Source organism: Poecilia reticulata, linkage group LG16 (genome assembly GCF_000633615.1).
Source record: "Poecilia reticulata strain Guanapo linkage group LG16, Guppy_female_1.0+MT, whole genome shotgun sequence".
NCBI lineage: Eukaryota > Metazoa > Chordata > Actinopteri > Cyprinodontiformes > Poeciliidae > Poecilia > Poecilia reticulata.
Genome location: NC_024346.1, coordinates 24,860,897 through 24,888,010, shown reverse-complemented (window position 1 = coordinate 24,888,010; position 27,114 = coordinate 24,860,897). Strand labels below are relative to the sequence as shown.

At 41.9% G+C, this 27,114-nt stretch overlaps 1 protein-coding gene across 1 annotated transcript in view; it reads left to right on the top strand.

The window, feature by feature from the left end:
* Window positions 1-719: 719 nt before the first annotated feature.
* The window catches only part of zhx2a (zinc fingers and homeoboxes 2a), a 28,469-nt gene continuing 2,074 nt past the window's right edge, over window positions 720-27,114 (top strand). Inside the window, exons 1-12 of the mRNA XM_008432016.2 lie at window positions 720-1,566; window positions 18,425-18,837; window positions 19,025-19,744; window positions 21,113-21,325; window positions 21,996-22,247; window positions 22,388-22,603; window positions 22,763-22,847; window positions 22,959-23,144; window positions 24,277-24,674; window positions 25,414-25,666; window positions 25,759-25,915; window positions 26,119-26,229. Of these exons, the coding sequence (XP_008430238.1) occupies window positions 18,739-18,837; window positions 19,025-19,744; window positions 21,113-21,325; window positions 21,996-22,247; window positions 22,388-22,603; window positions 22,763-22,847; window positions 22,959-23,144; window positions 24,277-24,674; window positions 25,414-25,666; window positions 25,759-25,915; window positions 26,119-26,227 (2,688 nt within the window). The 5' untranslated portion in view covers window positions 720-1,566; window positions 18,425-18,738 and the 3' untranslated portion in view covers window positions 26,228-26,229. The remainder of the gene's footprint in view (window positions 1,567-18,424; window positions 18,838-19,024; window positions 19,745-21,112; window positions 21,326-21,995; window positions 22,248-22,387; window positions 22,604-22,762; window positions 22,848-22,958; window positions 23,145-24,276; window positions 24,675-25,413; window positions 25,667-25,758; window positions 25,916-26,118; window positions 26,230-27,114) is intronic.

Genomic DNA, 27,114 nt, shown 5'->3' with positions numbered 1-27,114 from the left:
AGCCGTTGGTTGTTATTGTCTATGCGGTGATGGGAGTGCGGGGGCTGGTTTGTGGAAAAGAATTTCCCCTTTGGGGACAATAAAGTCTAGTCTACATAGACAAAATTAGCCCAGGAAAAAAAATGCCTCTTCCACGTGCCATTCTACTGGAAAACAAAACAAATCTGTTAGAATTAAATAAAACAACAAGGGTGCAATAAACTGGGTACATACCAACTTTTGGCTATGATTCACTTCATGCAAGTGTTAACAAGCTGCAACAGTAATATTAAATCTGATTCACCTGACAGAAAAATGTGGCTTTCCAATTTAGGTTTTCCAGAATTTTCCTTAGCACTCTATACACTTTTGAGAGCCACTGAGATACAAATATACTCAATAAATAGACACAACACAGAGTGGTGAAGGGGAAGCTAACCCTCACCCAACTGGGCTAGCTGGGGTCATTTTACACCTTTTACAATCCATCCCTTTGTTTCATAACTGCACATTACTATTTTATTAGCCCTAAGTTTTTACCTATAATGGTTTTGAGTGAACTTCCACCCTTGATAAAGAATATCTTATTTGACATTTCAACATTTTTAACTTGAAAACCTGTAGGGGAAAACGTGTTTTACATTTCTTAAAGACTATACTTTCAGACACACGCTATTACTGCAAACCTGTCTGGAGAAAAGGTAACACTCTGGCCATTACTCTGCAACGAAAATAACAGGTTTCAAACTTTACTGTAATATTACACCTCGCTGTTTTGGTTCTGTGTTTGTCTTACACAGGTTTTGCTTGAATGTATCATCAAATAGACTATGCCTGAGCCCAGGTCAGCAGTTTTTGCATGCATCCAGAGGAGGTCAGTGTTGCATGTCTGCTTGTGACCTCAAGTCACTTTCCCTGACCTCACACTAACCTCTACAGATTCAGCAGGGAGGGAGTTTTTTTTAACTTTGAATGAAGGAGAGGCAGAGCTGAATGCGGGTTTCCCCTGCTGCATGCTGGAAGAGACCGCCTCCAGCTGAAAAAGCACTGCAGCAGCTCTGCTTCTGAGGGATGGGGCTGGTGGGCGTGGCCGTGGATGGAGGGTTGGACTTTGGGTGGTAGCAAACGCCCCATCGCTGGATGTAATATTCAATGAGCTCCGAGCAGAGGACATCATCAAGGGGCAACTTGACAGCAACAACACGCAGTTCATTCATTTTCAGCGCCGCGGACATGCCTGGTGGACACTTCAGGTTCCCTCCTGATATCGGGATGCAGACTTGCCCCACTTTTCTCCTCCGGCGGCCAAACTTTTCACGGCCATATCGCTATGGAGCCGCTGTGGACGGACACCGGCGCTCCGGTACGACATGCAAATACGTACTCTGACGTCGGCGATCATGTGGCTTTTGGCGTAGATCCTCCTTGTGATCGCCAATTTTTTCCCTTCCCTGTCGCCTGTTGTCTCGTCGGCTATTGGGCCGCCGCGAGACTCTTTCAAACCCATTCGGCGTGCTTGCTGCTCCAGCGGTCGCGTTGGGATTGTACCGCGCTACCTGAACGTCGCGTCAAGAAGGGGGTGGGCAGGTAAGAAACGGCTAAACTCTTCCTCTGGTTCTCTGTCGTCTCGCCGCGGCTGTTTATCAAAAAGTCCCCCCAAGTTGAAGCTGCGTGTTGTTGTTTGTTTGTGTCCCTCTCGGTGCTTCGTGACGTCCACACGCCGCCGTGTAAACATTTTAAGTTGTCTCGCCGCATGAACTTTGCGTGGCTCTGCCGTTTACACCTGCGTACGGGGGGACACAACGTGTCCCCTCCTGAAGTTAGGTGGACATTTTCAAGCACCGTGTGAGAGTTTCAGTCTGATAAGCGGCGACTGTGGCGTCGGCAGGCAGAGAGGAGAAACATCGTGTCTACTTTTCCTCCTCCCCCGTGTCGACATAACCAGCAAAACATGGCCGTCTCTGCCGACATGTTGTTACGTCGGTGGCGAGAGGGGGAACATTTGAGAGAGGGGGGAGAGAATGTGTTTCTCTGCGCCCCACTCTCACGTCTCGCCTGGGCCCGGCGGAAAGGACCCGGCAAAGTCCGCAAAGCGGCGGGTGCAGCAGCTCTCTGCTGGAGGTGCTGAGGTTTCACCGCAACTTTTAGACTCCGAGGTTGTTTCTCGACTTTGATTTGGGAGGCTCTGTGATGTAGGCGGAACGTTACCCCTGGTGATGCCTCCTCCCCACCGACACACACGGCGCCGCTAGTGTGGGTCCTCTCACTGCAGTGAGCTAGGAACAGCCCGAAAACTCCCTAATTCCGTATTTTCCTGTCATTGTATCAACTTTGGTGGTGAACTCGGTGTCCCACATTATAAGCTGGCGGTGTCACACCAGCCTCCTCGAGAGGGAAGGTGTCCCCAATGTGCCCAATGACACATTTGGCACCGCTGCATCCATCAGGATTATTTAGGTAAGGTCACAGAGGTGACATAAACAGCCACCACACCTGCCACTCATCACCTCCTGCAAGTGTTTTCCATAACAACTGGAACAGCTTTAGGTCACAGGTTTGTCATCGTTCATCCTCCAATAAGGAGGATGTGACAGCTTTTTTATATAAAGCCACTGAGCAGACTTTACTGTAGAATCCATCAAACTTCCTGTGGTGTGTAGTGTTAATACACACACTACGTTATCAGTGCACTTTTTAAAACACTTTTTTATTTTTTACTAAACACATTTTGTGACATCCTGTTATTGAAATCGATATTTCGTCTAGCACTTTGAATTTGTCTATTTATGTAAAAATTATATAAAGTCTTTTCAAAATGAAAACAAAACAGTAATCGAGGCGTTCAAGGACTTCAGCTATGGCCTTTAATGCTACTTCAATCAGCCTGTGGGAGTAAAATTAAAGGAGCGTTTTTAAACGTGATGGTTAAGATGATTCATTGCACTTGGACAGAGGGGGGAGAAAATAGTTCTGATTCTCTAAGCTCTCATCCAGTGCGTCATGCGAAATCTGTTGTTCATCCAATGTCTTTTTTCCTCCCATCTCTTGGATGACCTGGTGTTCTGTATTTTGCATGTTTTTTTGTTTTTTTTTACGTTCTCTGATCAACAGCCCTCCTCCACGTCCCTCTAGAAGATGTAAAGTGATTTTGATCACAGCGCAGTTAACCCTCCCGTCAGGCCCGTTACCAGCTGCTCCCTTGAGGATAAACTTGGCTGCGCTCGCTTAGGTTTGAACTCCCGTTTTTTTTTTTTTTTTTTTTTTCTCAATTGTGAGGAGAAATTTGGGTCGTGTTTGTTCTTCACATGGTTTCTGCTTGATCTTCCACATCAGAGATGATGTTATGTAATTTGGAACGACAGCTTAAGTTTTTTTAAGGGGTGGCAAAACGATAAAAGCATGTACCTGCTTCGGTTGATTAAAAATCAGATGGCTCCATTTAAATTGCCCAAAAATATGTGTCAGTTTTTTTTGTGCAGAATTTAGAGAACCATCTGTTCAGTGTCAAGTTCTGTACATGAGACAGAAATGCTAAGTATTTTGTATGTATGATTTATTTATTTTAATTTTTATTTTTTTCTGTATTGTTTGGACCCTTTTAGTCAGTATTCATTACATGCAGGGATTATAAATGCCTTATGCATCCTAAAATCGCCGGCTTTATTTACATAAAGGTTGCTTCCTTTTGAAGCGGTGTAAAAATAAATCTTCCTGTTGTTTTATAGTAATGTTTTGGGTTTTTTTTTTTCCCCAGTTGTACCCAACCATGTGGTCTTTCTCAACACGTTGTGCTCTTTCAGAATGTCACAGTCAAAACATCCAGCTGTGAAGCTATCTACTTTATTTGTTCCTAGAGGCGTTTATCCGTTTACCATAGTCAGATGGTGGAAAATGAACAAGACTCGCTCTGTCACATTTGTTTAGATCAAACGGCTTCAAAAACTCGTGTCAGACTTGAGCAGCGGAAGGAAAGGGGAAAACACAGAGATTGTTCTGTTTAGGCATATTTATTCAGGCAGTCCAAAGGCAAGCTGTTAAATCAAAGTTGGAATTGTGTTTGACAGCAGTAGATTAGAGGGATCTTGTTTCGTAAAACCCCCGCAGTGATCAGAACTACTTTGTTTTTATTGTTTAAGACTTTTTTGCGTCTCCTGCTAGAAGATTAGGTCCGGTCCAGTCCAGTGTGATTTGCAGAGGAGATGACTGATGGTTGCCGTGCAGCCTGATGTCTCGCGTGTCGATCATTTGAGGAAGTTTACCTGCTGAAACTTATGTGGAGGTCGATAAGGCATCAGGCCTGGTTTTTGAGGGAGATTTAAAATAAGTTTATGAAGTAGAGGACAAGCGAAAGAGTTAAGAGATTTGAATGTGTGCCTTCTGGTTGAGCCCAGCTTTTTAAAATGTATTGCTTCCCAAAACTCTTCTTATTTTGCAAACTGTGTCATATAAATTCCTTTCATGGCTCTGCTTTTATTTTACGACTGTGAAATGTATTCTAAATGCAGAACATGCAAACTCTTTCATTTTTTTCTGTAGTTGTGATGCATACAACCTTCAAGGTCCAGAACCCTTGAAGGACTTTGATCACCTATATTACAAGTGTAAATTACATAACTGTATAATGCAACACATTGACCATGTTTGATAAAAGATCAGATCAGTTTTATTGCCGATTTCTTACAGTACCACTAGTTGTAGCAATGCTTTGTCCTGAGTTATTGCTTTAAAACTTTAGTTGATGTATGAAGGTGAATTTTCTTCTAGTCTTCAATCCACTGACAAGTCACACAATTTTTGTATCAGGAGCAGAGGTGATGTCACAACAATTTCAACAATTTTAAACCCGCTTTAGCATCTTGTACTTGTAAGCACCAAATGTAGTTAGTTTGAATAATGAGGCACATTCATACAGCATACATGTGACTAGCTCGTTAGCTTCCACTAGTCTGGGTTTTCATTTACTTCATCAAAATTAAATTTCCTATTTACGTACAGATTTAGAGATGTTCAGCACAAAATGTTCCTTCGTCACTTTTTATTATTTCTCAGGAAACTCAGATTTTTCAGATTTTTTTTTTAAATTTTTTATTTATTTATTTTTTTTTATTCTGATGTTCTGAAATTTGTTAGCTTTATCAGGAGGTTCAGTAAAGGAAATTAGTTGAACTTTTAAGCTGCCACTAGCAGCCCTGCAGTGAGCTGTTTATTTTACGGACAGACACTGTAGCAGATTTGTTCGTTTTCATAGCATTGTTGTCTTAAAGAGTCAGCAGTTCCCATCTGGCGGTCGAGCTGTTTCTTTCACTACTAGACATATTTTTAAACAGAGAAGTTGAGAATGAGAGGGGAAATCCCTCTTGAGAACCAACACTGCAATGTGTGTATTTGTGTGAATGCCAAAAGGGCAGCAAAGAATAGTGTGGCATCCGTACAATCAGTGTGACTCAAGTAATTTAAATGAAAAGCTGTTTTCTTTTGACTTCAGAATTTAATGAGTCAAAATGATAAGTTTTCATAACGGATTTTTTTTTATTTATCCTGGTATAGATTAAAACCTGAAACAGAACCATGTTTATGTACAGTAAACAGTTCCTGTCTGTTTGCCCAGTTTTGAATATTGTGTGAAATAAGCAGTGAAAAAATGTTTGCCTCCTGTCAGATTTCTTGTTTTCTTTGGATCATACTTAGATGTTTCAAATTATTAAATACATTTTAATATCAAAGATAATGAGCAAATGTGAGAAGCACTTTTTAAAGCCGTGATTCGGTAAAAGGCAGTCACTCGTCTTTGCTGAATTGTTTTATAATATAAACTCTAAAAGTCTTTCAAGCATAAGCTGCTTGTTTAAAGTCATTCCACAAGATCTGTTTCAGACTTGGGGCTTGTCTTGACTAGGCCACTCCAAAATCAACGTTTTGTATTTTTGAATCATTCAAAGGTGAAATGCATGTTTCGTACTAGTTTTCTGCTGCAAAACCCAAGCCTGACCAAGCTGACTTAACATTTTCTTTTAGGATTTTTCAGATGGAGAACAGAATTGATGACTCCATCATTTAGGTCATCCAGGTCCTGAAGCAGCAAAGGAGGCCCAGAGCATTATGCTACCACCCTGTTGGACTGTAAATCCTGCGTCTGTCTTGTCAGCCCACAGAATAGTTTCCTTAGTCTTGGGGAGCTTGTTGCTGAGTCCTGCATTAACTGTGAAAGCACACAGTCGGGGTGTCCATGCATCCTTACAAAGTCCTAAATTCATGAATCCTTAAAATGTCTTAAATTCATTCAGAAATTTAAGTTGGCCTTAAATATGCTGACCACAGGTTTTGAATTTGGCTGTTTCAGGATTCTTTGCTTGTATATTCTATATGTGTGTAGTTTATTTTCTCGTGAGACTTGTCCATCAGGCAAACATTTCAGTCGCATGCAGACTCAAACTCTTCATTACGTTCTGTGATTTGAGGCAGTTTAGGCTCCCACTAACTAGCTGCTAATAAATCCTTGCTAGCCACATAGCTTTTGTGCATCTATCATCGGTAAGTGTGAATTACTGCCAGTTGGCCGGACGACGTTTGTCTTTGCCACTGTCTCACTTCTGTTATCAACTGATATGACGCTACGGGCATTCTGTGCAAAAAAGGTTGACACTACTTTATAAAATATGCAATTTCATTCGTACATTTCTGTCATGATGCAGATCTTAAAGTTATGACCCTTTTAGGATCATTATGAATTAAATTTGAGCTGGTGAAACCTGCAGAAACCCTGGCAGTGTGTTAGATGTCTTTCTTGGTTATTTTGTGACCGTTGTCATTTTCTGGCAACTCAAAGCCTTAGAATTGGTTTTGTAGCTCTTTCAGAACAGATAAATGTCAGTGACTTTGTTTCTCATCTGTTCTTGCACATCCTTATGTTGGAGCGTGGTGTGTTCATTTTTGAACTCTGTTTGACATAAACAGTACATAGTTTGAAAGGCCAGCTTCTATTTCTGTAGATTGGGGTAAAATGTTGAGCGTCTCCAACTTCAAACCGTTTATCCAGAACTCTGATCCTACACAGCTACGGAGCGCGTCCAGAGACTGTTATAACAGAGCTTTTTTTTTTTTCTCCTTCTGTTTTAGATGTCACTGATGGAAATATTGTGTGCTTGTATAATCTGCTGTCTAACTAATGGGGGGCGGTGGGGTGTTGAACATGTTTTCTTGTTTTGCATACTGATTAGAACCATCCATTGTTTCATAACCACACATTAGATTTCCACATCTCATCCCGAGCCGTATAATGGCTGCCCCTTCTCTCTGTGGAACGCCGGAGTGAGTCATCACGGTTTCGGAGGATGGAGGCTGTTGTCATCATGGCCTGCCGTGCTCACCCGGGCCTCGTGGGTGACATCACTGGCGTCTAACACGGAGCTTTGTTCCTGCGTTTTTTTGGTTCAGGTCTTCTTCTCTGCCAGCTTCTCAGACGTGTTGTTAGGTGACTAAGGCAACCGCAGAGATGAGCTCATCACCTGTAGGTGGGGGGGGTCAAACGGTGGAGGCTGCGACTGGGAGTAGGTGTGATATTTGAGAGAGAGAAATGAGGACGAGACAATTACAGCGCTGTTCGTAAGAGTTTTGGTAAACGGGGAGACATTAAAAGTAGATTCATGTCCTTTCACCTTTAAACACAGTTCTTCATGTTGGTGTCAATTTTCAGTGTAAATGGCTTAGATATGCTGGCTCCAGACTTCCTGGAAGTGCTCCGTCACATCAACATTTCCAGGTAAAAGGCACATAAGGTCACATCAGTTTATGTCCGTGAACGCAGTCCAGATCTCGTATTCTAAAACCTTAAACCGAGCTAAAGGTGACTCCGAGTTAGCCACGGAGGGACAAAGAAACACACCGGAGTCAGAATGTCTGAGCAGCATGAAGGAGATACGAGAGTCGACTGAGACTGTTGTTGTGAGAGAACGGTTGCCCACTCGGGTTCAGTGTTTGGAGCCGGGTTCTTCATCAGCACCGGAGCATCTTAATTCATTAAAAATCCTTCCAGCTTCGCTGTGGGATTGGGTTGTATTTGAGCATAAGAGTGCAGAGGAGTTTGCACAGCAATAAGCGTGTGTAGTCATGTATTAAACTTCCCCGCTGTACATGACCCAGCAGCTTTTCTTTTTTTCCACCATATTCACTGCAGTGTTATGGACGTTCTGCTGTGCTGTCTGCTCAGAACCAGCAGATCATTCATTAGCATCACAGCAATCCATGTTTCATTACCTTACTGAAGCATACGCCATGTACTGTCCACGTTCTGATACGTTTCAACCACAAACTGCAATGTATGATCTTTGGAATGTAACTGGGGCAAACATTGATCGCATTATTTGCTATTTATATGGAAAACGTTTTGTCATAAAAACCTCGATTTATTGTTGTCGCAATGAATCCAATTCAATGTTAAATTAACTGCTTATTGTCTGAATTGTTGTTTTTACTATTTTCTCCATTGAGAATATCAACAAATATCAGTACATTTGAAGATATGATCAAATTACACGTGCAGTCTTTATGTGACTGGCATCACGAATGGATATGTTTTTGTTCTTTTTTGGGGGGGAGCTATAATTGATGTCATGCATTCACAGCCGTTCAGTTACTTAAAAAATAAGTAACAAATAGTTCTTAATCTCAATTTTTATTTTTATCACAATTGTATCACAAAACAATATTTCAAGCCTTTAAATCCAAATCTTATTAATTAAATAACAAAATAGCCTTTCATATACTTTTACTCTAACACTAAATAATTAAAAAAACATAGCATCAAATTGTCTTTAGAAGTTACCTAATTAGTAAATAAGTGGACTGTGTGGAAAAATAAAAAACTTACAACTAATCAATATTCCTTCAACTTTATATATACTCTACTTTTTGTTAGTTTTATACATAAAGTTTCAGTAAAGCACGTTGAAGTTTGTGGTTGTAGCATGAGAAAATGTGAAAACGTTTCTGGGTTGTGAATAATTTTTGCGGCACTGTATGTCACGAAGAGGTTCATGCATAAACGTGTGGCATAGCCTCCTGCGTCCTCTGAATCTCATGTTTGTGGGGTCAAATGAGAAAATGGAGGGTCCAAGCCGTAGAGCTTTTCACTGTGTCTGCCACTGGAAGAGCTTAGGTTCCCCTTTTGTCCGTTTGAGGCCAATAAGAAATTGCTAGGAACCTTCGCTCACACGCCCCACCTACTGCAGCCAAGGCATAAACTGACAGGTGGGAAATTCGGTCCCCCAGGGACGCCGGGTGTTTGAGGTTCATGGAAAACACAAAGGCTTACCTGGAATCCAAAAACACTGGATCGTGTTGCAGTGAAAAAGGACTGAATGTCAGGGATTAAACTATTGGAAACGTGTAAGTGAAGTTCTATAAAACTCTCATTTGGGGGTACAGTCAAGAGCTAGATAATGTTTCTACAAACTTGAACAGTCAGATTCTCTTTGGAAAAAGACACTGTGGACCATTCTCGGATGGTTTATGCAGTTAAATTACTGCTTTGAGACCATCAAGTGAGAGTAACGCAGTGTTGCTGTGGCTGGCTGGTCTTGAACAAGGCTGTGGGAGAGAGAAAAAGAAGAATGGAGGAGTGGCTCGACTAAACAACAGGAGGTGGAAATAAGATTGCAGAGCCTTGTCAAGGGGGGGCTCTTTATATTGGAGGCCCCATTTTTTTTCCTAGAAAAAAAATCAAGAATGCTTTCATCCAGTATGTCTGGATTTGTTGTAGCAGAACTATGTCAAAGCAACAACAAAGTCTTTTCTTCTTTACAGTCTTGTTTTCTTATGCTGACCTTGTTCGTCAGGGTCATTTTCAGTAATCGAAGCAAAGGTTAATTCTAGCTGTAATTCTTTGTTTAAACTTTATTTTATTTTGTGTGATTAAACCAACATAAAGCAAAATAAGGTGAAGTTATAACGGATTGAAATGCAAAACAAAATGTGTGGTTGAAAACGAACTCTGGAGTTAAACACAACGCCTTCAATGTGACATGGTGGTGGAAGTAAAATGCTGTGGGGATATTTTACTTCAGCAGGAAAAGCTAAGCTGGGTCATTCGACAGGAATATGGAGGTTAAGCCCAATATTCTTCACACACTTTTGTTGAAAGTTTTATTTGATCAACATTTCTTCTGATTGGAAGTAATATTGTTTTTGAGAAGGCCAGCCAGAGTTCTGATTTGATTCCTATGGGGACATTTTGCAGAGAACTCAAGATTAGGGTTATGGCAAGGAGATCCTCAAAAGATGAGTTTTAATAAAAATAATTGAAAACATACAAAAATATGATCAAGAATTTTTAAAAGGGTGTAAATATTTTTGGTCTTGACTAATTTCGGGGCAGTACTGCTGAAAATTTCAAACCGGGATGGAGGTTTTTCTTCCAGCTTCAAACTGGAGCTGAAGTGCAATATTACTATCCTGTGTTAAAGTTTTGACTCAGTGAGGCAAAATACAAGTGCATGCCACACTTTTCAGATTTGTATGAGGAAAAAATCAGAACCATTATGAAGTGGAACCATTTCCTTCCACTTCATAATTATGCTACCTTTAATCCCACTGGAAATCACTGATGTTTGTGGCTGTAAAACAGCAAAATGCTGAACATATCGAAGGGATATTGAAGACGCTGCAGAAAAACATAAAAACCCTGGTAAACGGGGCAACAGAGAAAACCAAGACTCCCTTATACCTGTGGCCTTGATTTGTTGAACACGATGTTCTTTACCTGCGATCAAGTTATTTAGGCAGATTTGTATAAAGTTGTCAGTGTTGTCAGTGTGCAAGCTGCGAGTTTCTCCCGCTGAAAGGTGTAGCTGAACTGGATTTCAAGCATCGCAGCTGTCGTGACGGTTTCTGACCTCTGCGGGGTTTCTGCTCCAGGATGGAAGCACACATTCGCACACCACGCTCTCTGTTGGTTACAGCGTTGCCATAGTAACCCAACCATCCGCACTTGGATATTTTTATAGCCTGCCCTGTATATGCGTCCCAGTGTAGCTGTGCGTTCTGTAAGGAGACAGGTAGTGAAGGGAAAAGAGGGAGAAGTAGTCCCTTTTTAGTGTGTTTTATAAATTATTTTTATTTTTTATAAGCCAGATTAAGCAGAGATGAACGTTTCAGATCCAATTCAGAGCAGCTTTTTGGAAAATGCTTCCTTTACACTAAATATAGGTTCGTTTAGTGAAGGTTAAGCAGTAATAATCAGGTTTTTTTTCCCCTGAAGTTTTGAATCAAATTTAAACAACTTTTTAAATAAGGGGAAAGCAGAACAATATAACAAAAATCTTTATGTATTCCCCATGTCCTGCATCTTAAACACATCTACTGTCTTGGTCTGAGGCACCAGGATTCTTTATCGCATTTAATGAGTATTTCAAAAGATTGAGGTTTTTTTGTTTTGTTTTGTTTTTTGACAGTATTTAGAACTTAGCTGCTGGAGAAAACCATTGATGTGTGTTTGATCTGCAGCAGTAATTACTAGATGTTGTGTATCAAAGAATAATCCATATGAACACCAGACAAACTTATCTGGCTGAAGATTATTTTGTGTATTGACATCTCGACTTAGTGAGACCACTGTACTGTAAAACCATGCCCCTTGGTACAGTATGTTCTTCTTATTTTTCATATTTTCTGACTTGTCATTTCAGATATTAATGGAGTAAATACCAGCTGCAGACTAGATTCTGCTTAGGAATATATATATATATTTTTTTTTTTTTTTTTTTGCTACTGAACCACATTTACAGTAGTCTTCATAGCAGGCCTGCAAAAAGTAGCACTGCTCTGTTGCTATGCAGAACATAGCGAGCACTCAAACACAGTGCAGCACTTCGCTTTGCTCCAGAGGAGCCGCGTGATGAGATTTAAATTAATTCTGCGACAGTCCGAAATTCAGCCTCCATCTCCCTCCTTCTGGGACGCGTTGCGTTTGTGCCGGAGCTTCTCCTCACCCACACAAGTCTTGCCGACACACACTCATTGTACTTCCGCGCTGCAGTGGCTCACTTGTGGATCATGAAGGGAAAAGCGCTCCAAAAAAAAGAACAAGAGATGGGGGTTGGGGGGTGGGCACGCCCCACCGAGCCCAGCTACCAGAGCAGGGAGGGCACGCCCTCTGTTTGTAGTAAAAAAGAAAAATGGCTTCTGATATGTCAAATCTTATCAGGTTTTTGAGATTTTTTTGTTTGGTAAAAAACAGAGGAGTCATTTCAGGATTTTGACTGCTTTCTCACTCTGCGCTCTAGTGTGTCCTGCTGGTTTGTTCTTCATGCACAGGAGTCGGAGAGGCTTCACTTGAATGCCTTTGTTTTTGTTTCTCTTGACCCACTAATCCTTTCTTTACTGTTAATTCTCCACCTTGATTTCACCATCGAGATTCTTACAACCCAACCAAACTTTCAGCTGGCTGGTTGTTCACAAGAGGTGTAGAAATGTATTCTGTTCATGAGGATGAAATTGGTCATATTTCATTGGAATACCAAGAATGCCATTTGGTTTCCATATATTATTGTGCTTGTCTAATTCTAAGTTGACCCTAATGTCAAATATACACAAAATGCTTCTTTCTGTGTTTTAGAGTTTGAATTAGAAATTATTAAAAAAGTTATGACTGCCCCTTTATTTTTGCACCAGTAGATAATGTCCAACGAAAATGGCAACTTAAAAATTTTTGCCACGGTTCCTCAGTCAGAGTGCTCACAAATTGTCTGTGAAGTACCTATTGCCAAACAACTGGTTCTTAACTGGGAAACGGTGGATTGCTTCCTTTGGGTCATGGATCTGTTTGGGTTTTTGGTTGCCCAGGAGTTGAAGGGGTGATGATGAGATTAATAAGGAGATTTGGTCCTCATCTGTAGTAGTTCAGACTTTCCTCCAGTCTGTCGTGATGAACAATAAGCTGACCCAAAAAGTGCATTCCTTCATTTGCTGGTCTGACTATGTTCTAACATTTCCTTATTGGTCATAAGATGGGGATCGTGACCAAAGGAACAAGATACTGGGTGCAAGTGGCAGAAAAAAAGATTCCTCTGCTGGGTGGCTGGGTCAAGTCTTAGAGATGGGGTAAGGAGTGTAAAAAGTTTGAGATGGTTCAGGCATCTGATCAGGATGCTTCCTGGGCATCTCCCTTAAGAGGTGCTTTCAACAGACCTAGAACATGCTGGAGGCACTATTTATCTCTTTTGACCTATAAACGCTTTGCGATCCTCCAGATTGCATTGGAGAATGTCAGGAGGATGTCTGGGTTTCTTTTCTGGACCTTTCACCCCCGTGGTGCCATGTCGATGGATAGATGGATTGATCATTTCCACATGCGGGAGACTTCTTTGATTCTAATTCAACTGAGTGTTTTTAGACAATCTAACTAGTAGTCTTCACACGTAACCTCTTTCAACACACCTAGGCCTTTCGAGAAGTACAACCTTTTTACTTCAACAAATACAAGCCTAAAGCATGCACTTTGAAACATCTCCATATCTGTGGCTCATAGTGGCTGACACTTACTTCACCAGACAGTCGCATTAAGAGAACAGCCAGATGACTTGAGTTTGACTGGAAATGTGGGTGTTTGTAACATTTTGAGGCCTTGTAGCACAAGTTGACAAGATAATAATGTCTAACAACTTTTTCCTAGAACGTCTTAGTCACATTGGCAGCAGTTACTATAGTGATCCCCAAGTAAAAATGTCTTAAGACATAAAGAACAACATAAAGATCTTTCATTACAAGTCTAGCTGGGGTTTTTTATTCACAGAGAAGCTATGATGGGTATTTTTATGATGACAGGTTCAGCTAAACAGTCTCTTTGAAACTCCAGATCTTGTATGCGGCAAGTGAGAAGCATCTGCCCTTCCTCAGTGTGAGATTACCTTAATGGCACACAGAAATAGGGACTGAGTTGAGCGTACTGCTGTGACTCATCTGTTCTGTGTCATTTGCCTCTCCGTGCTGTTTGATAGCACATCCTTCCTATGGCCCTATTGTGTTTCTGACATATCGAATCGTCTGTCTGTCTTCATACGTCAGAGCAGCGGCTCCGGATGGCATTGTTTTGATTCCTGTTGTCTTACTGTCTGTAGCGTAACCTTGTTACTGTCTGTCCTTCTTCATCGCATTACTTAACATTTTCAGGTAGATGGCTGCACTATTATGATGCCAACCAGGCAGCCAAACAACAGGACAACACAAACTGACAGACGGCCAGGCTAGAGGCAGCCAGGCTCAGTATTCATACAAGTTTAATGAGCATCCAGACAGTAGGGAGTTTGTGGCTCTGGCACGGAGCTCACTCTGCACACATTGGCTGACTGGGTTAGACACACTAATGGAACAGGTGGGAGGCCGACGGTCTGACCTAACTTGTGAACGCAGCTCAAGTTTTAGAGCAAAGATCACAGTTAATAAACATTTTCTATCTTGAAGAACAGATACTTTTTTATTGTTTAAAACTCAGGCAACAGATTGCAGAGTCCAAAAAAATATATCTTTTTTCAAGGACATCAGACAAAAAAAACACTTAATATTATTTTACCTTGAGACTGAAAGTCTGTTAGTGTATTACAAAGATGACTAAATTAGATAAAGGCTGCAGATATGATATGATTAACAACATGGATTCTTTGTGATGGCATTCGGTGAAGCAGCAGGAGAGCCGCCCCTCCTCCAGTGAAAAATGTTGAGAGAGGAAGAAGAGTGTTGGTCTATCTCCAGTGTTCATCTGTTTGCTCAGGCGTTTCTCTCTGTTTGAGATGGTGGGCACACATGTTTGACTGCCACAATTCAAACTGGCTGAGTTGTTTGTATTTACATTGTGTACGATAATGTCTGCCTTTCTGACTTCTGCTCAAAATCTGACATGTTTTGAACACTGTTCTTTTTTTACTCAAGTGGCACGGTAGCAACTTTTTTATTACATAAAGCAGTATCTGATGTTCTCCGTGCATCCTGTTGACGACACTAAGTGCTTGTCATATAAGTTCCTGTGACTAAATGGTGTTGCATAAGGGGATGGCTCATCTTCCCTCTCAGCTTGCATAGATCCACTGTAGGAGATAAAAATTCAGCTGCAGCACAATGGCTTTTCTCTTTGCTTCTGATCTGTCTTTCCCATCATCGCTTTTGAGGAGGGTTCATGCTGTGTCAGCAGTGTGGCAGCTGAAGTTCAGGAGGTCATGTGAAGTGGCACTTCAGTCGCAGCTGACAGATGCATCCCTCCATTCCTCCTTATCCGATGTTAACTGGATTTCAGCAGAGACGAATCAAACTTTTCAAGGGGCATATGGTGTATGGTGCACTGTATGCAGTTCTATGCTGGAGTTAGATGGTGTACTATATACTGTAACCAGTGGCAACAGGAAATTACTTCCCATCGCCACTTTCAAATCAGCATGCTGCAAACACAGAATTGTGTTAAGTTATGTACAATAGAGGTTTGCAGTATGAACAGCCTGTTTAACGCCTTTCCACAGCATCTTAATTAAAGTTGAGCCTGGACTTTGATTAGGCCGCTAAACCTAGTCCTTCAGTTGGTTTCTTTGGAGCATATCAGGGTTGCTGTGCTTTGTCATGCTGAATATTAACGCTGAAGTAAAAAACTGATGGATGGACATTCTCCTTCAGGATTTTATGACAAGTCATCAAGGTGGTGAAGCAGGAAGTACCTCCACCTTGTTTGACTTATGCTGAAATGCTGTTAATTTATACACCACATGTTACAGGACACAAATCTTCCAGAAAGTTTCGCTGTTGTCTCTGCAGTCCACAAAGCATTTTCCAAATATCTTGGGGATCTTCGTATGTTTTGTGGCAAATGTTAGATCAGCTTTTGTTTTTTGTTTTTTTGGTCAACGGTGGTTGTGGTTAAAATTTTATCATCTGAGTCAGGGGTCAGTCAGCGGTAGTAACTCGCTACATAGAATCACCACCATGCTGATGTCCCAAGATGTTAAAAATGGCACCATAACCCTTCCTAGAATGAAAGCTATCAATGATTTTCTTCTGTGTTTCTTCGGATGTGTAGCTTTTTAAGATCTTTTTGCCTACTTCATGTTTTTATGCAGGTTCTGATTAAATTATTTGGCAATAGCCAAACCTGGATGTGGCTAATAAAAGTGAAGCAAAAATATCTTGTGGCACAAGATCTCATTACCGCCCCGTTTTGTACAGCGACTGCGCAGAGAAAGTTTGACAATATTTCAAAACGGGCATTTCACTCTAATTTGTCATTAAAAAATATATAAAAATAAGTTTTAAAAAAACTGTCAGCATATTGCCCACAGCAGATCTAAGCTTTCAAATCAGCATGCTGCAAACTTTCCAACTGTAATGAGCCAATTACAAATCTGGGTTTTGGTCTGTAAAATATACAGATTGACACCAGAACCACATATCGGCAATGGTGCAAGCAACTTGTTGGTTGCTACAATTGTCGCACCTCTTTTCTTAAACGGTAGGTGTTGCTGCATAGAAAATCTACCTGCTACACAGCAGGAACATCATCAGAAGTAGAATTGAACAGGAAGGAGACTGTAGGTACACAAACATGGATTAAGACTTCCAACCTTTCTGCCTCCAGAAATGAAAAGTTGACTTCCTTTCAAAAATATACTGTTACTCGGTTTGGGTTGAAAGCACATCATAAAGTTGCTACTGTGTGTACTGCTTAATTTGTTAATGATCATTTATGGAAGTTTTTTTTTGGTGCTAAATTTACCATCCCGATTTCACAAACCACCCATCCTCATAACAGGTGCATTAGTTTATTCTAACTCCTCCTCTGCCTCTTAAGAGACGGCAAACAAACCTGAATGCAGTTGGACGATGTATGTACAGCTTGTGGTACTTTACGTTCGCTGTTGTCATAGCAACACCATGGCAGTGCAGCTGTTTCCTGACGATGCTTCAGTGGGACGTTGGAAGATTCGAGACCCGTTGGGACAGTGGCTGGGATGTCAGCATGCAGGCCTCAAAGGCTTCGGTGCTTTTCTAAATGGAGGAGATGTTGTAGAGGTTCGCATCGAGATCGTGACTCTCGGAGGTGATTACAAAGTAAATCCAGAGCTGATGAAACTGCCTTGGGTCGTCTGTGCTTGGAAGCGTCAGACTTCCTCTGTTTATTTTTACTTTATTACTGGAGCAATAAAGCGCTGTTGTGTAAGTGAGATTTTAATTTGGAATGAGGACTCGTTCTTCTGTGCCATGTTTTATGGAACCTCATTAAGTCCCGATAGAAGAGCACCGCAGCTGCATGAACTCATTTGATTTTTACTCATGTGAATATGAGAGTAAAGCTTGTGCGAGAGGCCTCCAGAATATCAATGGGCCTTTTCAGTCAGATAAGCTTCTCTCTCATTAGCCTGCAAGAAAACTTTCCCCAGCTCACACTTCTTCTGATATTTCTGAATGTTCCTTCTTGATAGGGTGTCATTTTCCACAATAAAGCTGTTCTTGGCTCTTCAAGATGCGAATGTGAATCTAATTTATCTCTGATTTGTCATTCTATCCACACTTTGTGGTCCAATCAGCTGAATAAGTATTCAGCATTACTCTGGACAGTCCTCTTGTTCCTGACAGCAGCAGATCTGAATATATTTGCATCCCAGCTACAGTATCGCCACAGTGAATCTGACGCAACAGAGTTATTATGTGGATCTGCAGGTTTGCAGACCAAAACCTAACAAAAGATCATCCTTATCATCTGACTTACAAATAATAATATTTACAATGTTCAAGTTGTTGATACCCTTAATTTGTATTTTCCTTTCCCAGCCTTGTACTTAATAATTTTTCATTCAATTAGCACATTACGTTTTTTGACAGTTGCTCCTCACACTTTACAGCCAGTATTATAGCTGGCTTGTGCTTTGCCTGAAGTTGTGGAGTTTTGACTCACAATATTGTCAAAAGGTTTCTATTTTTGTTCGTTTTTTTGTCACATTCTTTTCCACCAGTCTCCCAGCATGAAACAACAAATGCTCATTAAGCAGCACACTACCTTTCGTTTAATCTTCCAGTGGTTCGCCGCAGGTATTCCTTAAGATTGTTGCCTGCACAGTAGTTTGTGCAAAAGAAAAAGCATTGTTGCAGTTTTGTTCTATTGTTCAAAGACTTTTCTGAAGCAGTCCACCTGTAGACCGCCTGTTTGCTGTGCCGTTCATTTGCCAGCTACTGTTTTATACCCATCGACATTCAGCTTGAAACTTGAAAACTGTGGTAATCTGTTACACCAGACAACATTCAAACACTTAATCTTGACTTTTGCTTTTGAATGATTGCATTGTCATTGATTATGCTCTGCAGAAGTTTTCATGCTATCCGCACAGAGGTCGAAGAACTGTAGATGAACGTGAAAACATTTTTCTACTGTTGGGAATGATCAGTTCTCATTTGCTGACTTTTTTTGTCTCCCATCCAGGCAGCATCCTGTCATGAAGATCCAGAAGAGCTGCCATTGCTGGAGCTGACACCGTCAACGAGTCCAGCCCACGCTGCTCTGCAAACAGTCCTTCATCTCCCATTATCGTATTTGGTCTCTCTACAAATACCAAAATATTTCTTTGACGTCTCTCTGTGACAGTCCCAGAAAGTCCCGTTCTGGTCTGCGTTTGATCCGTCTGGCTCCGCTTTAGACAGTCATTCTGTATTTAATCAGTGGTCCTCCATCTTGGAATCCCGAGCCAAGACAAAAGCAACTCTAAGCACATTCCTGACCCGCAACCTGAAATCATCATGTCAAGTCGACGCAAAGCTTCCACTCCCTGCATGATCCGACCAGAGCAGACACAGTTGGAGGTGGATGATGATGAGGATGAATCGCACAATATGGAGGCAGGAGCATTGTTTTTTTTTTTTAATGTTTGTTTTTTTGTTTATTGTAACATTTGGAGGCCCTGGTGGGATTTTTTATGTGAAGAAGATCCTAATTACATTCATTTACATAGCAAAAGGTTTAACTAAACATTTATATACAAGTTAAAAATCTAATCTAATGACTTTTGCCTTCTCTTTCTGCTAGGTAACAGAAAACCATGTTCAGGATGAGGTGCCTATGAATACAGACCATCCAGTGCAAGCAGAGCCACCGACAGACTCAGACGGGACAGGCAAAGCCTCGGACGCTCCCACAGGTCCTGACAAGCCACAAAAGGAGCCGCCAGACCCCTCCAAACCTCAGCGCAGACAGCAGGGGGGCTACGAGTGCAAATACTGCACCTTTTCCACACAGAATCTTAACACTTTCAAGGAACACGTGGACTCCAACCATCCAAATGTCATCCTCAACCCACTGTACCTGTGCGCTGTCTGCAACTTCAACACTAAGAAGTTCGACACCCTAACGGAGCACAACGAGAGATGTCACCCCGGGGAGAGCAACTTCAAATTCAAACGCATCAAAATGAACAACCAGACAATCCTGGAACAGACGATAGAAGGCTGCAGCAACAGCGCAGTCATTTATAACACGTTGGGTTCGCTTCCTGGCAAAGGGGACAGACTGGGAAGCTCCTCGCTTATCAAAACCAACACAGTAAAAACTGCTAAACCAAAAACTTTGTCTACAGACACCAAACGGACAGAATTGCAGATGAGTAAACTGACCCCAGAGCTCGCCAAGAAACCAATAACGGCGCTCAATGTGAACGGGACCGTTATTATCCCAGAGTCGACTCTGCTCAAAGCAGACAGCCTTTCTCACATCATGCCTTCTTTACAGCAGCCTATAAATTATACCCAGGTAGGACAAAGGGAAAACCTCTGCTGTTTTATCACGTTGGATGTACAAACCTCAATATATGTTATTGGGATTTTATTATTGTCCCAACGGAAAATATTTTCTCCAGATAGGTTTTTCTGCCTTTTCTGCATTTATGAAACTTCCTTAAGTCAGTACTTTGTAGGACTAACCTTTACAACCTTTACAGTTGCAAGTGTTTTTGGATATGAATGTCTCTACCATCTTTGTACACCTAGAGACTGTACTTCTTTTTTCTTCTTCTTTACAAAGAAGCTCAGTTTCAGTCAGAATGAACGGAGCGCATCAAATTGCCACAAATTAACAATTTCCAATGAGTTTTTAGTTGTGAAGTGTAGTCACTGTGATAGAATCATTGGTTATGGCTTTATTGCTGAAAATCATTGTTGTTAGGAAGTCGCTCTCCCACATTCAGTTGTCCTCGTTGACTCTCCTGCATTGGTAGGAGTTGCCTCATGGCGTCACTGGTTCAATTTGTGACCCCAAAACAGATGGCTAGAGTAAGTGAAGGCTCCAGGGGGGATTATTGTATAAAATAATAGTCAAAATATGCCAAGAAATGCTTCAATTTGGTCTCATTTGACCAGAGCAGCTTATGTGAAATATTAACTGTGTCCCATAAATGGGTACATTAAAAAGGACTTGTGTATCTGGAACAGTGTTGGGTTTTTTTTTGCCGTGCTTCTGCTAAGCCCAGACTTGTGCAGTGCCCAGCCGATAGTCGTCCTGTGAACAGCTTCTACCTGCTGCTGATCTAGAGCTGATGCTCTCCTTGCCCCGCATTTCCATCCAGGTAGATGGCCCTGTCTTGCAGAATTTGCAGTTGTCCCAATTAGTGTATTAGACTCTTGTTTTAATTTTGGGGTATCAGAGTAAAGGGAGGTGAATACATATACACATTTCACTTCTCAAATTCTTGTGCTTCCCTTCCATTTCCCCTCATACTCTACTTTGTGTATCACTTTGAATCCAAGCAAAGTGCTATTAAGTTTGAGGTTGTAACGTGATCAGATATTAAAAAGTTTATAGTGGGTGAATGATTTTACTTGGCAGTGCATTGGTTTAGAATCCCTGTGAAGTTATTTTGTGAAAATATTGCCTACTAATGTTGGCAATTATTTGGGGAAATTTCAGAACGGCGTAAACTTTGCAATTCACCACCCAACACAGAAAGTCATTCAATCAAATAAAACTATATTTGATGTGATGGGGGGTATTTTTTATAGCTGATCCAGAATCAGGTAATAGTACTTTATTAGTCATTATTCCTTTAACTGATAATATTGAGAATTTACAAAAAAAAAAAGAAAAATCCTTCCGGTTGCCATTTTGACTCGGTTTTTGTTTCAGGTGCCGAAGATCGCCGTGCCCCTGAACACAACCAAATACAACCCGTCCCTGGACGACAACCTGACGCTCATCTCCTCCTTCAACAAGTTCCCCTACCCGACGCAGGCCGAGCTCTCCTGGCTCACCGCGGCCTCCAAACACCCGGAGGAGCAAATCAAAGTCTGGTTCACCACTCAGCGGCTCAAGCAGGGCATCAGCTGGTCCCCTGAAGAGGTGCAATGATAATTTCTTATCTTAATTTCTCTTTGCTGTGTGTGTTGCTACTGTGAGCTGTTGGTAGATAAACAACAGTAAACAGAATTGTACCTAATTTTGAAAACCTAACAACCTGGGCCAGACTTTAGAAAAGGCTTACTGGGGCCGTAGCCCAGCGCCCAATTTTTGGGGGGCTTTCAATGAATGCATGTTTTGTGTTGTACATTATATAAAATTCATAGTCCCATATCTGATTAGTTCTATTAATATTTTGGGGGTTTTATGAACATAAAACATTCTCAAGTATTTAAAAGTTAAGAAGCTATAGTAATTTCTTTGGGAACAACATGGAGCCACTTCTCAGGAGATGCATTAAACCTACCTTGCATCAATTTATGTTAAAGATAACCTTTTATACTATTAAGCTTATTTTTTATACATTATTTTTAACACTTTAGGAACTTTTTGTGTGAACATTTATATCTGTTGCTGTTGTTATACCATAATTTCCCCCTTTCTGTTCTATTGATGTTTTGTAATTTGCATTAGTAGAAATTTTTTTACTGTAGTGGATAGGACACCAAATCTGGCTCCAGGCCCGGGACCCCGGTTCTTGTAAATCCGGCCCTGCTAACCATGCTCAGTTTGACCTAAAACGTTCCAAATGATCTCATTCTTGATGTCTCAGGTAGAAGAAGCGAGGAAGAAAATGTTCAACGGCACCATCTCATCAGTGCCTCAGACTCTGACAGTGGTGGCTTCACAGCTGGGCTCCAGCTCATCCACCAACAGCAGCTCCTCCAAGCCTCTGCCGTCAGCTGCCACTGTCCTGCAGTCTCTCCCCTGTCAGATCCTGGGCCAGAACAGCCTGGTGCTGACTCCTGTGGCCAACGGTTCCAGTGTCACATGCGCACCACTGGCGCTCACAGTGGCCAGCCAGGTAGACAACCAACAGAGGAAATGACGTTTTAAACATTAAAACTTTAAAGTGAATGTTGCTTACAGCAGATTCTGATTGGACCCGTTAGAAGTACCTTATCACAACTTGATCAGTGAGAGAAACCGTTTTGACTCCTGCAGGTGGCACAGTCGCTCAAGCGACCGCTGGTCACTCCGGTGATCGCAACCGAGAGTAAGCGGCCGTCCATCATTCAGACCATCCATGCGTCGACGGCCACGACGAAGCTGGCGTCGCCCAAAATGTTGACTTTCACAGCGGACCCGAACAAAACGGCCGAGCAGCTGTCAGTGCTGCGCTCCAGCTACACACAGTGTCCTTTCCCCGAGGAAGATGAGGTAAGAAGTGAGTGGAATGACATCTTTTTGTGCAGTAATAAACATAATTGTTTCTCCAATGGTTGGATTCCCAGTTTAGTGTTTTTCCTCTTAAATCCACACCTATCAGCAGCAGTAAACCACAGTTGCTGTTTACTTTAACGCTGTTTACTGTGGCAGATCTACAGGCTGATAGAGACCACTGGACTGTCCAGGGGAGAGATAAAGAAGTGGTTCAGTGAACAGAGGCTGCTCAATCTCAAAAGTATGTAAGAAGAGAAAATTCACTCTAAACGATGCCTTATCTGCGTTTTCTTGTCCTACGTGATGGAAAACTAAGTGCCGTTTATGTCTATCTGTGTGCGTCTTCTTGGAGGCGTGGCTTCTCCACCTGTGCTGGTGAAAGCAGAGGCGGCCCCTGCCGTTCTGGACGGCCCCGTTAAGAAAGCTGTCCCGAGTAAGTTTCCCCTGCTGGAGAGAGTGAAGGGGAAGACATCGGAGCAGCTCAAGGCGCTGGAGGAAAGTTTCCAGAGAAGCAGCTCCCCAACGGAAAAGGAGCTCGGTAAGGAGTCCAAACAGGCGCGCAAACTTTTATCTTCTTACTTCCACTTCTCGGTAATCATACTTGTTAAACTTCTCAGCATGTAGTTACGTTGCAAGCTCAAACATAATGCGTTAAGATTTCATACAAAAGACCAACAAACATAGTGGATTATTGTGAAATGGAAAAGAAGGTGACATTTTTTTAAAATAATAATAATTAGAAGGCGTTGTAAGAGACTAGAAATGCTCTGGAGGAGCAGCAGAGATCTATAACTCAGGTAGGAGATTCCCTACCAGCATGACGGTAACCCTAAATATGCAGCCAGAACTGCAGGGGAAATGTGTAAATGATATTATATTCAACTGGTAGACTGGCCTAGTCAAAGTTCAGATCTAAATCCAATTGGGAACCTTTGCAAAACTAAAAATTGTAATCCATCCATCCATTGTCTATTCCCTCTTAAACATGGAGGGTACATCTTGAACAGGTTGCCAGTCCATCACTGGGCGATAGACACACACAGAACGTACAACCGAAAATCTCAATTTTGTTGTTATGGCATTACAAAATATGAAATTATTTAAAAGGTGTAAATACTTTTGTGCTAAGCAAATCAGAGTTTTGCTGTGTACTGCATTAAAGCGTCTTCACATGTCCAACTCAGACCTCTTAGTTTTACATGATTTCATCCTCCTGGGAAATCCTGACAGGATAAATCAGGTAATTGGTTGAAACCGTGTTAAGTTTTACTGACTAATCAAAGACATGTAGCCAGTCACAAACATATTCATCTCCATTTCTGGTCTCCTGCATACCAGTCGGGCTAATTAGCAACTTGTAATGTTCCCGCCGTCTCTGGCATTTCTGCCAATGAATTAGACTTTTAAATCACAAAAAAATCAGGTTGTTTTCTTTCACTTACACAAGTCCACAGCATGTGACTCGGTTTTTTTTTTTCACCCCGGAGGAGCTGGCGCTCCTCTCTCGTGGCTGCAGCCATGACGGGAATAGTGGCGACGTTTTTAATGAGGCCCCGTTTTCAAGTCCCCCCCGAAGCGTGACTGAATCCTGCGGTTTGTCGAAAAGGGGAACGACCATCTTTTCTCTCTTTTTTTTTTTTTTTTTTCTAATCGTCTTGTTTCTGCCGCAGACCAGCTGGCTCAGGAGACAAGGCTGTCCAAGACGGAGGTGGACTGCTGGTTTTCGGAGCGCCGCGCCCTGAGAGACAACATGGAGAAGGTTCTGCTCACCATGGCCTCCAGGAACTCTGAGGACAGGCCGGAGCGGGCGGGAGGGGCGCTGCTGAATGGGGCTTCTCACCGGGAGCAGGACGGGAAGGCTCTTCGTTCCTCTCCTCACCCTCCTCCTTCCTCCTCCTCTTCTTCTTCATCTTCTACCTCCCCCCCTGTGCTCGCTCCTCAACCTCCCACCCATTCCTCTTCAAGATCTCCTCCCATACTCAACTCGTCTTCTCCTCATCCTCCCCTCCTGTCAGTCTCCTCAAGCCCAGCGCCCATCTCCAGTCGCACGCTAGCCCTTCTCAGGGAGGTGAGAAGCGATGAAAGCCTGTCTTTAATGGATTGTATTTATTTTTTAGTTAAAACATAACATTTTGGAATTGCAGTGTTCCCATTAAATAAGGCATTTAAAATCACATGTGAATATGTTTGTTCATGCTATAAGTTGTTAAAAAACATGCTACACCATCATCATCCTACCACTTCCTGCTGCCTCCTTCATCTTTTCCGCCAGTAGAAACATGATCACATGGCTCGTGGTGTTTCATTGTTGTTTTAGTCAAAACAATGAAACATTAACTGCATTTCCCTTACAAATGTGCACAAAACTTTGTCGATGTTCTGCTAATGTCAGCCCTCCCCCACCTCCACAATTGTGATATTTCCATTAAATTATTGCGGTAAGTCGTTAAAAAACATGCCACGTCATCATCCTCCTACCACTTCCTGTTGTCGTCTTTGTTGTTTCCGCTAGTGGATGCATTCGGTTGTTGATCGCATTTCAATACGGCTGAACAACCACCTGGTCCTAGCTCAAAAAACGTCTTATCGAAAGTGTTTTCGAAATGTCTGTGTTATCATTAAATAAAAAATAACATTTTACGTGAATAAGCTTGCCGACGCAGTAAGTCGTTAAAAATCATGCCGCTTAACTCCCAATTATGTGGTCGATGAAAACGCAGCTACTGACGCCCACGGATCCACTTGTTGTTGATGTTTAAAGATGCGTTGCTTAATTAGTGATGAACATGCTGTGCTTTTACCCACAGATGTTCTGTCGGACCCAGTGGCCCTCCCCCGAGGAGTACAGCCAGCTGGAGCTCCAGACGAAACTGGGCCGCACCGACATCGTCCGCTGGTTCAAGGACCACCGCTCGGCCCTCAAGAACGGCGAGACCCTGGACTGGATGGACGCAGTCCAGAAGCAAAGCCTCGCCGAGGAACAGAACACGGGCCAGCACCAGAACGGCCAGATCTCTGATGACAACCAGGCCGTTTCCTTGGAAGTCAAGGCTCTGAATGGTGAGTCCCGCCGGAGGACACTCTGTTCTCTGTTTGATTCATTATTATTCCACCGGACTGAGGCTCTAAAAATTGAAACTTGTTGATCCTAGCGGAGGAGTCTGGTGGGAACGTAGCAGCTGGGGAGGACTCCAAACTGTCCGGCCAAGACAAAGGACGCCGGCTGGCCGGGCGACTAGCGCAGGGCGTGAACGATCTGAGCCGAACCGGGCAGGACCAGAACAGCTGCAGTGCATCTGACAAAGGAAGGTAAGAAAAACATTGGCTTCATACTGGAGAAAAACATTTTGACTCACATTTGTTTGCATAAAAAACAGGCGGATCAGGTAATTCTTCATAGACATTGTGAACCATCATTTCTTCAATCTGAATTTATTCTTTATGTCAATAAAATCTAATAATGCACAGCTTAAATTAAGTTGTTGGTTTTTTTAAATATTTTTTCTTGCTAGGTGGGTAAAGGTCACTGCTGGAGACGAGACAGAAGGAGCGGAGAGACAGAGACTGGCCACCGACACTGGTGTTATGAGTATGGAGCAACCAGGAAGAGTGACTGGGTGACGGTAGGTTTAGATCTGTTTGTTCTTAAAGCGTCTTCTAAAAGTATTCACACCCCTTTTGGCTTTTGTCACATAACGGTCTCGAGCTGTATCTTATTTTATTAGACAAAAACAAAAAAAAGGTGCATAATTATGAACTGCATAATTATAAGTGTGGCATGCATTTGTATGCCATCCTAACCCCTGCACGGAATAACTGGATTAACAGTGGGATTAAATTACATCCGAATCTGCTTTGTTAACTTGTATGCAACTGGTTGCACATGAGTTTTATTTATTCAATTCAGAAATACTTTATTGATGCCAAAGGCAAACTAAATGTTTGCTTTAAATCAAATAAGATTTTTCAAAGAGTTATTGTGGATGGTGATGGCTTTGGGCAGGAAGGATGTCCTGTAGCAGTTTTGAGGATGAAACTCCTCCTCAGACCTTCTGCATCACAGAGCAGCTCTCCCCCCCACTCAGCTCCTTCAGACTAGCCAGCAGCAATTAGCAAACACCTGGCAGAGCTGCACATCTGCTGAGCTCATTATAGGAGCTACTTCTCAGTGCCATGCTGATAGGAACATTGTTAAAGGAGGAGCCATGTTGTGATGACTTTCTGAGTTTTTAAACAGACAGAGGATCAATTTCAAGTTTTTAAACTACAAAATCAAATTTCTTTTAAGTCATATTTGATATATGATTTTTTTTCTGAAAACTGAGGGTAACATAGTTACTAGATAGGGCTATAAAATGGGACTACATAAAAAACATACAACACTGCCCCTTAAATGTCTAGAAATTTTAACATAATAGATCTAATTGACAAGTAAAATCCATCATCTATACACCTGTGGGAATATAGAGGAAGTGATGTGGTTGATTTAAGTTTGATTCACTTTTTAA